General features: G+C 38.8%; 1 protein-coding gene across 2 annotated transcripts in view; it reads right to left on the bottom strand.

The window, feature by feature from the left end:
* PIGN (phosphatidylinositol glycan anchor biosynthesis class N) overlaps window positions 1-15,551 on the bottom strand; it is a 97,410-nt gene that overhangs the window by 44,167 nt on the left and 37,692 nt on the right. For both annotated transcript variants that reach the window (XM_066326109.1, XM_066326119.1), the window contains exons 9-12: window positions 15,018-15,058; window positions 13,468-13,527; window positions 12,251-12,343; window positions 10,351-10,406 (exon numbers count right to left, since the gene is read on the bottom strand). In XM_066326109.1, the coding sequence (XP_066182206.1) occupies window positions 10,351-10,406; window positions 12,251-12,343; window positions 13,468-13,527; window positions 15,018-15,058 (250 nt within the window). The remainder of the gene's footprint in view (window positions 1-10,350; window positions 10,407-12,250; window positions 12,344-13,467; window positions 13,528-15,017; window positions 15,059-15,551) is intronic.

The following is a 15,551-nucleotide window of genomic DNA, read 5'->3' as shown; positions in this document are numbered from 1 at the left end:
TTAACTATACAGACCCAGAAACTCCATGCTCATGCATATCTACCCGCTTCTATCACTGCCTTTTCACTCTCCCCATCAGAAAAGAAGAAAATACTGTACATCCTACAACTGCTTCACAGTGGCAAGATTGGCAAAAGACACAGTGATCACATTTCTATGACCCTTATCCAGCAGCAAATCAGAAGTAGCTGTTCAGCAGACCTCTAACTTTTTTCATACTGGCTATTTGGGACATGGGGAGGAAAGCACCAGCTCCTCCTGTTGATGCAAAACTAAAAAGCTAAAGGATATGGACACACATTCCTTGACACCTGTGACAACCCCATGATGGAGCAAGGCTATTTGAATAAAGCATGATAGGATTTTGTATAGGTGACTTTCTTTTGAACACCACATAAAGCAGAGTTCCTCATATGCTTTGCTACGAAATTCCTAACTCCAGAATTGTTAGCAGCAGAAGAGCCATCAGACTGACACTGTCCAAACAACTCTTCAGCAACCTCTTCAGCCAAAATGCTGAGTAATTACAGGTTCTTGTCCTCTTCTCCAGAAAGGTCCCTGGTACCTGAGTAACTTGCAGCCCGAAATAAATCATCCAGGATTAAGTTGCCCATCTCTGTGGGCACCACCTGCAGTGCATCCAAAGCCTCTGCCATGCAGACAGTACTGGGGGCAGATGCCAGGGCCTGTCTGCCCTCTCCCCATGGGAGAAAATTACCAGCAATTGCCTGAATCAGCTGAGTAGGTTCAAACCCTGTTACCACACACCCCTCTGAGAAAGGGCCATACTACAGAGAAGAGATGGCTTCCATTCCAGCAGTTCTGCAAGCTGGAGTAATATTTACAGGACCCACTATTACTACTTTGATCCACAAAGCAATAATTTGATCCACTGCTGGCAAAGTGTCATCTTGAAAATGCAGATGTAAGACTAGCCTGATGTTTTTGCAGGGCTGCTATGCAAAAGCAACAGAGCCAGTGCAGCAACAGGGAATCTCATGGGAGATTCCAAAATGCAATCTCCCATGAGAACTGCCTTCAAACATTGCCAGTGCACAACAGGATGCCACCTGAGAAAGCATGAGGTGGGTGATGGGATAGTAGAGACATATCTTTCTGCATTCAACACTATTAATGTGGCAGAAACATGATTGAACATGTTTCTGTTCTACAACAAACTCACTCCAGTTAGCAACCCATGAGTGCAGAGACTTAATATTGATGACAGTGCAATCACAAACAAACCCAACTTGGTCATTCTCCTATTTCTTGTTTCCTGTTTACTTTTCAAAGTACTGTGCACAGTCTTGTAGGAACAGAATAAAATGCGTAAGTGAAAACCTTCCCACTTCATCAACTGCAGAGAACAATCACAAAGATAATGAATGGCAAGTGATGCCAAGACTTGAGTTCATTCAACAAAATGTGAAAAAATTGACCAGATAAATATTTCAAAAACCAACATCTGGAACCATTATATTTCCTCTCTGTTGAATTTGCTGAGCAAGACAGAGTACATGATGTTACCTGGGGCAATAATCAGGAAAAAGAAAACAGTTACAGTTCTGTGGACCTCACCAAATTATCTATTTACATGAATTTTCATGTCCAGAAGCCAATTTTTTACTCTTTTCAAAAAGCACTCAATTCCAGTTCTTTAGATGTGCCTTTTCAGAAGAAAGAACTGTAAAACAGTATCTGCCAAAGACAGACTGAAAGCACACACTATGAGATAAAGAGACAATCCTTTGCATATTTTTTAGTTTTGATCAAAGAGTGAAGCTTCAAAGATTAAGCAATTTGGTGGGTAACTCAGTGATTCTTAATCTGTTTGGATGGCCTTGATTTTACTTGTTTACTAGAATATTTTCAGGTAAGCTGCTAAAAGAGGCAAGTCTTTAAAAACTTCATTTTCATAATTAGAAGATGCACATTGATTACAGATTTTAAAAATTATAGCCATAGTTTTAGCATACTAAGGTTATGCTTTTTAAGAGAAAAAACAGCACTAGAGGGTTTATTACAGCTTGATAAAGCCCAGAACCCACAATATCCCCTTTCCCAACCTAATCTAGTATCTTTGCTCCTGCTGTTCCACTGCCAGGACTTTGAGTTTTGGAGGGTCTAAATTTCAAGGGGCTTTTTGCATTTCTGGATTTTCTGATTCCTGTGTTAAATTTTTAGTCTGGTAGCATTGTAGTAAGTTATCTTTGCAACTCACTTATCCTTTTTCTTTTAAGAAGCATTAAAAGCACTGCTGGCTCTCCAAAAGATAGAAAAGGATTAATAAAGTCAATAAGAGGCTCCTGGTTTTAAGTTCTGAGGTTTTTGTTCTTTAAAGCATAATGAAATGAAAGGAGGACACACATACTTCCACAGACCAAAGGTAGCAAACAGTATATTTACTGATACATTGCAGAAGCCCATCAGTACATCTATGCTTTGGTATTCACCAGATTCAAAAACATGCAGAGGAGGACAGCAGGACATCAGTGAACCCACAGGCAATGGTCTGACTGCTAATGCTCTAACCCTGGACTGTCAGGTCTCAGGAATTAAAACAGTCTTTAATATTCACAAACCAGAATCCCTGATGTAGCATATTCAACAGCACAGTGCCTTAAGATATTTATGTAAATCCTTTAGATAACAAAGATGAGAGAAAAAGGAGCTGACAACTAAACTGCCAGCTGCCAATTCACTGAACAGAGAAGCAATTAAGGTAACTGGGCTGCGCACAGCATGTTTTGCATGTAAACTACTACAGCAAGAGCTTCAGAGAACCAGAGGCCAGAAGGGAGGAGGCCACAACTGTCCAAAACTGTCCCTCTGGCCCCCTCAAAGCAGAACTGAGAAGCGGGTTGCAGGGATCTTCCAGGGGCAGGGGGTTTGTCCAGAAAGCCATAGCAGGAAATTTCGCTTGGAAAGCAAAATTGCATTTCAGGGAAGGTGGAAGATCCTTGAAGGAAAAGAAAGGCACCATTTTTAAAGTCTCTTCTACTCTATATAATACTACAGGGGAGGGATATGTTGTGATTCTACATAACAACACTCTGCCAGTGCTGCAAGTGAGTCCTCACCTCTGCATGAAACATGATGATTTATGTCAATGACTTACGTGTGATTTATGACAATGAGCTGGATCTAGGTATCTGCAGTGTTGTGGCCAGGTAGTGTTATGCCACAGCTCCTCTCCTGCTCCACAATCCTACATGCCTATCCTAAACCCTACTGACCAGTTTTCAAGCAGCTGCATCCAGAGCAGGCAGCATGTGCTGCACTGGGCCAGTACCTACTACCAGGGCCCCATGGCCCCCAAAACAAGTCTGGGAGACCACCCACAGTGATCCTGACCAGGAGCGCCTTGTTCATCAAGGAGTCAATGATCCACATGTCCTAAGCAGGCCCACACCTGTGGTACCCAAATACCTTGGCCACAGGACAGGCCCAGCTGGTAGGAACAGAAGAGCCCACAGGCAATTCCCACTCGGTAACAGGGATTACACTGCCTGGCTGACCCTGTAAGAGCTACAAGAAGTTCTCATGTGAACCTCCTTTCTGTCTGACAGTAGAAACTATCACCAGAGTTGATTTCTTGATAGAAAAATCATATAGCAGCCAAAATGACCAAAACAAGGGAACATCTCCACAGCCAGCATCGGGGCAGCACTCTCAGAAAACAATGCTCCACAAATACAGGGTACCCAGCATCTGAAGGGAGGTATGATTTATTTGCTATCCGTATTCTTCCATTCATTCTATATTATTAAAACAGCTATTTTATTAAGCTATTTGTTATTGGGCTTTTCTTACTGACATCCAGGAGTCCTGTGCTCAGCCCCTTACCTCAGGCCTGAGAACAGAGCATTCTCTGCCATAGCCTCCTACCACCTGCTGTAAATCCTCCCTCATCCTCATTGCACAAAGCCTCACAAGTTCCACAAAAAGGCCAAAAGGATTTATAGTATAAGGAAATAGAGAAATACACACTAATCTTGTGATATTTTATCTTATACACCAGCCTTTTAGCTCCTTCTAAAGACCTTACCTACTTCCTACTCAATAGTAAACCCAATTACATCCAGTCCTCCTGTGCAGGAGCTGCTGCCAGTTAGCTTTTCATGTACAAACTAAAAGCTTCCGAGTGCACTGCTGAAACTCAACACCAGCACGATGTCTGCCTTCCAAGAGGATTGCATCCTCCCTGAGCAGCAGCGTGCTCCAGACACGGCCCATTCAGTGAGAGAGAAGCTGACATTTTTGCCAAAGAACAGGCATTGATTTCTCTCTGAAGAGATAATACCTTTACTATTTAATCAAGAGGGCTTTTTGTACAAAATAACACAAAGCCATTATTTTAATTTGAGCACTTTGTCTCTACAGCACTGCAGTTCTGTTTTTTGATGTATATACAGAGGTTCTAAAAGCCAAGGATGGAGGGGAGAAGTGCCAGTTTGCCTCCCGACACCAGCAGGCTAAAGGTGCCCAACACTGGCCAACTTGTACCAGCAGTCCCAGCAGCAGCCTTATGACTAGATTCACACCTGGTAACACAATGGGGACAAAGTGGAGAAAGGAAAAGGCTGGCTGCTTTTCCAGGCTTCATTTGGAATTGATAGAAGTTGCTGGTCCTTCCCTCTTGACCACAGGATGAAGGGGCTGAAATATCTTTGCAGATAAATCAGTGCTTCTGCTAAATAAAAGGTCCTCGAAAGACACAAAGTATTCCAACAAACATGCAGGGAGAATAATCACTATGAGTCTATCCTTCCTTACTGCAGTATTTTCACCCTTTCTTCTTGGCATTCAACACTTAATGTTTGCTCTTGCTCAGGTATCACAAATATCTTACATATTACAAGTTAATTCATAGATGTCATCTATTTAAACAAAACAGGAATAGTATGTTTCAAAGGATGCACTGACATCTTAAGGAACCCTGCCTTGCTCAGTGGTGGAAAAGAAATAACTTGCTTCACTTTGATCCAAATGTCAATTTTGTGGGAATATCTATTATTTAAGTTTTGAAAGGCCAACAAACAGAGGGAACAATGTAGTACTGTATCTCCAGTCATCAGAAAAAGGAAGAAAAGAGAGGTATTTGTGCACATGGCAGTTTTTTTGAAGTTTCTATAATCTTCAAAGACATTCTACACTCTATTTTCTTTTCTATCACTGACAAAATACATAATGTGCAATTATGTGGAAAGACTCAGTCTCTACATGATTGATACTTCCTTGCACCAAATACATACAAATGTTTAAGGGAGTTATATCTCAATTCATACTAGAGGATAGAGCAAAGGAAGAGTTACATTTTCATATGGTGAGAAGTACATTTTTATTTAATAGCTGTACACTGCACATTAAAAATGCAGTGACTGTCTACATAAATACGCAAGTTATAACTTGATTATGCACAAAATAATTACTTGGTATGATTAATATGTAGTATTCAGACAAACAGGTTGCTTAAAAATGCAGCATAAGGTGGTATGGAATTTTTCATATATGAGAAGACAGCTCAAGTATCTTATTTAAAGTCAAGTTCCTATTTCCTGCTAAAAAACCTCCAACCATTATCGATAAAAACTTCAAGACACTCAATAAAAAAGCACAGCTAGTGGCAAGCAAGCACTGATTACACTTGAGCTATTCCTCTCTTGGACTTTTTTCTGTATGGTGGTTCTTAAACTACTGCTCTGGCACTTTCACTCTGGAGGACCAGAACCTGAAGAGCTGAAAGCACAACTATACCTGAAAGCACAGCTATCCCAGAAAGCACTGTATACACCAGGATGGTGCAAAAGGACTCCTGTGTTTTAATGTAATTTATTATCTTAAATTTCTTTTACATGTTGGGACAATAAAATTGCACTAATTGGTTATGCAGACTTCAGGGCAACAGCAATGCACTATTTACTCACCACACTGTCCTTCTGATAATCTTGTAGGACTACTTCCTACAGGCCAGGAATGCCAACTTTGGGAATGATTTTGCAACAGTAGCATCTGGCCTCTTGGCACACTCATCTTTGAGCTGTGCCAGCTTGGCAGCTGCCCTAAGGTACATCAAATGGTCAGAAAGCTAAGATAGTTCACTATCCTGGACATCAGTTTTCCTCTGTCAGCAGTCTTCAGATTTGTCCTCTCACTTCCTTCAAAGCATCTGGTATCTTGGCACCTCCTTTTCTTACACATAAAGGTCAAAACATTGTGCTTTTCTTCTCAGAACTCTGAGAAAAGCCTCTGATTTTGTTAAGCAAATGGTTTTTGAAAATATGCCTTTTGTAGTTGGGGAGAAAAGGTAGGGAGAGAAAGGAAGTGGGAAGGAAACAGATTTCAGATAATAACTTCTTTCATATATCCAACGGGAACTGCAGGTAAGTATTCAGCATCAGCAAGGGATACTTGCACCCTGCCTTGCAGAATCAAACACTTGGAGCTGAGTTTCTGAAGTGTTTTCTCAACAGTTTCACAAGGAGCCTCAAGATACACTTTTACTCAGATCCCTTCCTTGATGAAAGTACTTTGACAAAGCAAAAAATGGCATTACTGACAGCCAGACACGTCCTAATTAATAGACAGACCTATCCAAACTAACCCACCTCAAGCCTGGTCAAGTAGACACTATTGAAGTTCCTATCACATAACACAATGAGCAGCTCCATCCTCCTCATCATTATACACCTGACAGATGGATTTCAGAGAGAGATGCAATTTAGATCAAAGCAGGAAAGGGCGCATATCTACTGGCCTCCTTCATTTCCTATCCACTGTGCCAGCCACACTTCTGCTAGGCATGAGATTCCCTGTGGAAATCAAACTTTATATCAATTCAATATTCTTCTTCTGTTGCCAACACTTTAAAAATAGGCTTATTTTATTCATATATGTGTGTGTGCGCGTACTAGTTCAATGCTTTTGGTGCAATATATTCAACATACAATTCAAACATAATTTTTGAGTCATTGCAACTGAAGGTCAAGAACAGTTTTCTGCTCACTCAGTAACAAAACACACCCCCCCACAAAAAAAAAAAAAAAAAAAAAAAAAAAAAAAAACTAGAAAACAGGATTTTCCCCTCAAAATATTAAAACAAACCTTTCAATGCTATTTCTAACTGAAAAGTTAACAGAAACTTAACCTGGGATTAAGTTGCAATTTCTACAGAACACATTGTTTGTGAATATATCCTCCTCTATTCTGAAAACTACATATTCATTGGTAATTGCACCTCTAAAACCAGAATGTCTCAATCTGAAATTCTAGATTCAGATTTTTTCCAGAGCTGATATCTACACTTCTATTGTACAGACTTTATTCCATTACATCTTCAAATAATTTAAGAAATTCAGTTCTTCGAGATATCTTTCTTCATTTTCAGGTCACCAAGTTGCTGAAATAGCACAAAATCTGTAATAGTCACAAACAAAATATTTAAAATTTGCTACATTACTTCATGATCCCAAAGCACTTCAGACATGAATTACACTTCGCTAACCTCCAATAAACTATGGAGGAAAAAAGCATTATATGCTGGAGCACACACTTTCTGAGCTTCAAGTTAATATTTCAGGCACCAGAGGGATTAAAAAAAAGTGTAACTCCTTTGTACAACAACTGAAAATGAACAGAGGTGGAAGAAGTTATTTGTGTCTGAATGAAAAGACAGTAGTGCAGAACACGGCACAGAACTGTGCTCAGCTGCAGCAGCAGGGAAGGCCAACCATAAGTTAATAGAGATCAGGGGTCAAACCTGACATTAAACCTGGGCTGACAACTCCCAATATGCAGAATTGCAGAAACACAAACTTCATACAACTACCAGTTACTCTGAAATGTAGCAATGCACACCAAGACTTCTCTTGTTCGGACAGGAGGCAGGGGTCCCCACCTTCGCATTTTTAACTTCCCCTGAAAAAGTAACCATACCCTTCTACACCAAAAAAGCATCTCAGCAAAGACAGCAGAAGCGGATGCAAGCCTTTTCCTCTTCATCCTATTCAGACTCAAGCATAATTTGTGAAGAACAGATATGGTTTGCCTTACACTAATGCACCAGATCATGCATCTGCAGCTGAAGTTCAAGCTCGTGTTGACTGCATACACATTGAGTTATCACCTTTGGTCTTCCTTTGGTTCATGCAAGTTGGAGCACTAGGAAGTTACTCATCTGTTTAAAAATAAGTTTGTGTTCAACCAGTTCATCTCAACTATTAGTAAGGGGTTGGACAAGACCCCTTGGTAGCTTTCCCAGACATGAGCCAAGCTTTAAAAATGAAGGAGAGCTAATCAAAATGTGGCCAAACTACTCCCAGCACAGTGTCGGTGAGCATTCACATTAGTGTGTGACTATCCATGGTATGAGTCTTTTTCTGCTTTCCTTGAATGAATAAACAGCATCATTTTGAAGCAACAAAGAAAGTCTCTACCCCCACAACATTCCCATAAGGCAGTTCAGTGTGGAAGTGGAGTCCCTGCCTCCCCCAGCCCCACTGGCTGCTCCTCAAGGCTGACAGATTTCTTGCCACAAAAATCTGACCCTTAGCAAGTCATTAACAGCCAAACTTAGAATCTTAGCTAACTAATACAAAGTTTTGTCTGTGCACATATAATCCTTTAGACGGAAACCACTGACCAAGTCTGGGACTAAGTCTGGATCCAGCTGCACCTAACTCTCTGAGAAGGAGGTTAGAATGAAAGGAGGTCTTTTCAGAGTCTCACAATTCAACAGGAGGTTCTCCATGACAGCTTCTTCTGACCCATCCTCTAAGCAGTAAATAATCAAGTGTACCTTGCCACTGAATCTTGCTAGCCACTGTCACATTTACTATCAAACATTAAGAAATAGTTATTATTTCTCTCTGATGAGAGAGGTGCATCACTCCATCCATGACATTCACACATCCAAGGAATTATTTTGGTCTCAAATAAAAACCTTTCCTAGAACAACTATTAATCCAAATTATGACTCAGAAAAAATTTGAAGTGTATCTAAAGAAAAAAAACCTTATTTTTGTAGTGGACCATACCAAAGTAACAATACGTTTATACCAAGTTTTAGTTGCAGTTTCAAAGTGATAAATGTCTCTGGCATTTCCACTTAAAACAATCCAACATATCATAGAACAGGAAAACAGCAATCGATAAAGCAATCGGTAATATTTAGTTCCTTTAAAGATAAATACAGAATTAAGAAAAGCACATTCTATTTCATAAAATCAGTCTTATTTCTCAAGGAAAGGTAAAAGTGAAAGAGCTGTAAATCAAACTAATAGTCATTTATCAAAGAGGACTGGCCATCCTTTCCATAGGGGCATTTTATTTCATACAGGCCAGTAAATTCTTTGATAATGCAGCTGTCATTCTTAGTCAGAATTTTTCTAAAGGATTCATTTTGTGCCCAAAATTAGCTTGACTTTTGTTCTCACGGACTGTCTTGGACCTTTCCCTCTGAAGGCGCTAGAGGTATAAATTAACACAGCAATTGTTTGTTCAAACAGACAGCAATCATCTTTAACAATAAACATACTTCTCAGGAAGCAACTCAAGTACTTTTTACTGCTGCTATGATTTAAAGATCTTAATTAACATCAGTTCTATTTCCCAAAGGAAAACAGCTGCTCTTGGTGACAAGGCATTTTTGGAGCATTCCACAACCTGTGAGCAGAACTGAACATTATCACGTGCACCCATGGTAAAGCTTTCAAAAACCTTTACAGAAGAAAGGAAAAAGGAAAAAGCAGCTTTAATGAGATAAGACAGGCAGGTGAAGGGAGCAGTAACTGTTCCATGCACTAGAAGAGAGTTCCCAGATAACACAAATCACTACTAAAGCTCTTTCACAGCCCTGCAAACACTAAGACTAGGCAACACAAATGCTAAACATTGTAAGGTTCTTTTCTGGATGCATTTTATTTATCCTTCATTAGAAGTTAAATCACAGAAGAAAATTCTTAGTTCAATTTTTACATATATATATAAATGAACAGATTGTACCTCCCAAAAAATGCTGAAAAAAACCACAGCCAAAAAAACCTCAGTAAAAATTACTGAGCAATCCATATAGCTATACTGTAAAAAAAAGCTTAAGACAAATAACCCTTAATGGAAAATTGAATGTAAGGAATACATTTTAAAAAATAAATCCATCCTTAAGCTTTGGTGATAAGTAGCAGTTAATTGTATAAAGTTCAGTGCAAACTTTCAGAGTCAGATAAACACAATCATCGAAAAAAATACTAGAGACTCAATGTGTTGTTGCAGCTCACTGAAATGCCAAAGTGATAAGAATCAATCAAGTAAAACATACATAGTTTTTATACCTTTATATACATAGACACTTACTTGAATGGTGTGAACAGAAACGACAACGTAGTTTCCTTTTTCTGACTCATCTTAACCTGCATAAAAGAGCATTAAATCATTACATTCAAGTTGCAACAGGACTAAGAACTATACCAGGAATTAAACTACAAAAAGTCACAGAAGACTGGTAAGGTTTTGGAAAAGGAATGAAATCACGCTCTCAGTATGCTGCCCATGAAACTGCATGTTATACTCCAGTGTGCACAACTCCTCTGAGCTCCTGGAAACTCAGACCTGCTCTAAAGTAAATAAAATAAACCATGCTCCAGCCACTGCTTTTCTCAGAAGGACTTCTACAGTTTGCAGGATAAAAGGAAGATATATCTAGAAGTGCTACCAGGCTTCAGTGACAACCCCTCTCAACGAAACCAGCACCATTTATGCCAGACAGGCACCAGTACACTGCAGCAAACATTGCCAAAGAATGCTGTAAATCAATTAACCTACATATGGACAAAAATATAAGGTTATGATTCCATCAGAGCCACTTTGTCCAAGATCCTCCAAAATATCTTGAAGGCCTCCTGCAGCTGCCTGACTAAAGTTTAACTGTTGGCATAATGTGCAGTCAGGAACTTCCTAAGGATACTATTTGTAAAACTTGAAGGCTGAAGGAGCAATCCACACGTGTCATCCTATCCATCGAAGACAACATCATCTCCAGGGAGCACAAACTCTGGTCCGATCAGTCCATCACAAGAAAAGTAAAAATCCCCTTGGCATTTCTAAGCCAGTGCACTACTTCTGCTTTAGCAGAGAAATACAAATGAAATTCAGACAAGATCATTCCACTGCGATGCTAAAAACAAGCCAAAAACAACAACAATAACCTAGCACCACAGAACAAGAGAACAAAAGTAAGCTCAAAGGAAAGAAGGAAACTACTTCATCTTTTAAATAATCTCCAAGATGCTAATTTAACTGAAAAAGATCTGAGCCATCTTTAATTCTTAAAGCAGAGGTGGTATCAGCACATTTCAAACTTCATGTCCAACTCCACCAGTCACTTTCCCTGCTACATGCCAGCTCTCCACCATATTTTTGAAAGTGATTCTGCTGCTGACATTGCCACCCTGGCATCCACACTGCTGTGAACCTGACATTCACTAAGGGACAGGAGATGGTGAAGTTGCTAATCTCATGCAGGTCATCTCATGCTAGTTCACTGTTCCACTATCATGACATGAAGTTCCAGACAGGATAACAGTTATTTTGTGTCTATATGTGGTGGATGATTTTCCCTCAGAACATTCCTGTGCCTTGCCAAAACTGGGATTTTGGACAGTTTGTCACTCCACTGCTTAGTGTAACAGAACCTTTTTTGTTGGACCACTCGTGTTCTCATAATGTAATATCCAATATTAAATGAATCAAGACAGAAGTCAGAGATAAGCACTTGCAAAGCAAAACAACAGATAAAACAGCATTAGCTAAAAGTTAATTAGGCCATTAATTTAATTTATTTAATGCACAGGAGCCTATTACTTTTTGATGTGTTTGTGCACTGACCCTGATTTAAGGCCTTGTCTGCCAGCCCCCATTGCAAAGGCACTATTTCCCTTCCTCAGGACCAGCATTCAGATTCTACATACATACTGCAAGCAGGTGTACATGAACACCAATAAACATCACCATTTTTGTTAAGAAGCAAGAAAAAAGTTATTCACGCTCCTTACAAAAAACTCCAACCAAACCTGTTTATTAAAGTCTTTCAAACTTCTTCAGGTAAGTCTCACAGCTATTCAATCAAATGAATGTGCATTCAATTGTAATCCTTCCAACTTAGCACACTATGTATAGGATAAGTCATATAATTATTTTACACATAGCAACAGCTATTATTCAAATAAGTTCAGCTTTTTTACCATATGTTTAGTACCTTAAATTGCTCAAGAATCTGAACAGCATTGGTAAACATGCTCTCTGCTTTGAAAAGAGCACTAGTGTTCAGATACTCCAGAGGCAGAGTTCCCTGAGGAAGAAAAATACACATAATAAGTAAAAAAAAAAATTAAATTAAATAACAGGAATTTCTCTTAACTGAATTGCCAGCCAAATAAGCAGTAAGAATACTTCAAATTACTCATGAAATAACTCATGTAATAACTCTTGTAACTGAATGAATGTAGCTGAAATAACTCATATAACTCCTTAGAAAATACTCTTCTCACACAGATTTGCAACATCACAGGGATTGTTTGTAATAGCTTCTATAGGAATGTAAAAAAACCAAAAAAAAAACCACACAACCAAGTTGTTACTAAACTATATACAAGAAAATAATATAAACTCAACCTCTAACCAGAAGCCATTTTTGATGCCTAAAAGTCTTCCACCCAAAGCCTCACCTGGGCCTGATTCAATCCAGTACTTGGGTTAAGAAAAGGAGCAGTTCCCATGCCACCCTGTACTGGGCAGCTTTCCTCACATAACCAGCAAGGAGTGCAGGACAGGGGGACAATCCCTGGGACAGAGCCGCCAGAAGTATTTAAAAAAAATATGCTGTAAATAGGTGTTTCATATGTGAAACCAGCAGCGTGACAGCACACTAATGAAATGCTAATTCTCAATTAGGTATTTATGAGGCAACTTTTGGACTATGTAATACATGAGAGAAATTAAAATAAAAAGTCATCTCCCTGTTCTCTACATTAGAGGCACAAGATAACATCTGAAGAAAGTACACTAGTTTAATCAAGAAATAATTGAACATTAAATTGCCAGAAGTGGCTTGTTTACAGGCTTAGCTTTAGTGATCAAAATCATGTGTTATTCAAACTACATTGCATTTTTACCGTCCCCAAAAACAAAGCAACAAAAAATTTTTATATAGCTCAAGAGTATACAGTTGCAGATTACAAATGGACCAGCTGCCTTTCCAATTAAAAGCCCTATATAATACATAAAAAGATTTAAGTTTGTACTCTAAACTAAAGATACACACATAAAACTAAAACTACAAGCAGTCTTCACACTCTATCACGCTTTTACAAATCTGTAATCTTTCTCTCACACACCTCAGAGTCTTGTTCCCAACACCTCTTCCTCTACAGTGAACAGATCTTTATAACATAGAAAAACATTTGTACTTCTTACCACAGAGTTCAGGGGGAAAGGCACACCGATAAGGGAAGCCATCAATGGTGCTATATCAGCCTGTGCAAACAGAAGCAATCCAATTTTAACATCGTTTCTGCCTCTAGAGCTAATAAATTCAGCTTAATTTTAACATATCTGCATTTGCAAAAGAGAATTATGCAATATTGCCAAGTTATACACGCAACTCTCCTTCATAGTTTTTTTGATTTTTAGTTTCCAGTAGTCATGGCATGATGAGATTCAAAATGTGAAGCTCCACTGCAGATCAAGCTTCAAAAAACACATTTTGTTTAAAAAGCAAATAGAACCACCCCAGTACTTATTTGCAGGAATTCAGAACCTCCTTTACTCCACTCAGAGAGGCATACTACTTTTTATGACTATTTACATGCCCAAAAGAACTAATTTCATATTTATAGTTTTAAGCAGTATACTGGATCTACTGCTTTTCACAACATTCTTTATCCCATACCTCCACAGCACAGATTACTCACCTTCCCCCCTTCAGAGGGAGTTTCTGCAGTTTTTTAATGGCCAAATTTAAAAAAGCCCTCCAATCTACACCATGGTATCTCATAAAATAAGTTAACATTTCCTTCTACTTGTGATATTAACCATTGCCCCTTACCAAGTTTATATTTTCCTTTAATACAAAACTACACACCAAAATTCTTTGTTTCCCCAGCATAAATCTGAAGAAACTACACTGAAACCACAGGCAGTGCACCAGCCTCAGATCTACTGAGCAGACTCCAAACCATTATCTGTAGAGAACAATATACTTGAGTGTAATGATAATTAGGAGTCTCATTTGCTTTTTTTCGCCCATAGTCCCACCTGCACTACAGGAAAAAAGCTCTGTCTTTGGGAACTCCATTATCCAGGACAAAGTAATACTCAAGAGTCTTCTATACAGTCTCAAAACAACATTGCCATAACTCCTACCAACCTTGAGAAGAAAACAAACCTCTAGTTTTGTACTAGGGCTTTGCTAAGCAGTTGTTCCAGAACATTCCAAATTTGACCCTTCTAGCATGAGATCATCTCCCTTGTTTGAGTAGCTTTGGAGTCTGTTATTCATATATTGGGTTTTGTCGGGTGATGAAGCACCACAGTTTAAAAAAGCTTGACTGATATAGATTCAAAGGACAAGTTGCTGACTTTTTCTTCCTTTACAGTACTAATTGTCTAAATTGCAAAATATTTGGGCCTCAGATGAAAAAAAACGCAGTTTACTGCTACAGAAAGAAATGGGTTTGATTTAATGACAGCAGCTTGGGGGACCTGGTATATTATACTGCATTCTTCCTACAGTCATGTGAGATTACTTAAATAATAAATGCACAGTAATGCATTTTGAGGAGAAGTTGTGTGCAGCTGTGATATGTCAACAAGCAATCTAAACTTACCCTCATTATATTATTGCAGTTCTTGTTTCTAGGGAAATGGTACATTGGTGTAATCATTCACTCAATTACTTTAAATCACATGAGAATCACAGTTTAAGGTGAAAATTTATGAGCTCTTAAATTAGGTATGGTTGATACCTGATTGACATCAAGCCTCTTCAAGTTCTCCAGTTTCCATTCTGCAAGAAACAACAGAACACCTGAACAGCTAATCTACATAGATTTGAAAGGACAGTTCAAAATCAGTTGACATTTATTATCTTGTTGCCATTTTTTGAAAAGTGTTGGTACTAAAGAAAATCATGATTTTACATTAGGATGCCAGCTCAGGAAGGGTTACAGATGGAACTCAACAGGCAGAAACAACAAAATGCATTAATTTCAGTTCACATTTTCTTTTATCCAGCAGGATAAATTGCTGCTTGCATCTGTGACCTAGATCAGTAGAACAAAGGCCAAGGCCTTTATTTTTTTCAGTACAGTGATGTATTACCTCCTGTGCCAACTAAAAGAATCAAACTCAGATTTAGCAGATTTATAGAATCTCCTCAATAGTTTGTAAAAAAGGCTAACCCAAGGTCCTAAATGCACTGGTACAACATAGTACAAATATTAAGTCCTAAAGCTTTGGTGCATCATACAAAAATCTGGTTGAAGACTATATTTTCCTGC

The sequence above is a fragment of the Sylvia atricapilla genome, chromosome 1 (genome assembly GCF_009819655.1).
Source record: "Sylvia atricapilla isolate bSylAtr1 chromosome 1, bSylAtr1.pri, whole genome shotgun sequence".
NCBI classification, from domain to species: domain Eukaryota; kingdom Metazoa; phylum Chordata; class Aves; order Passeriformes; family Sylviidae; genus Sylvia; species Sylvia atricapilla.
Note: the sequence above shows the minus strand (reverse complement) of the source record. Positions and strands in the feature narration are given on the sequence as shown.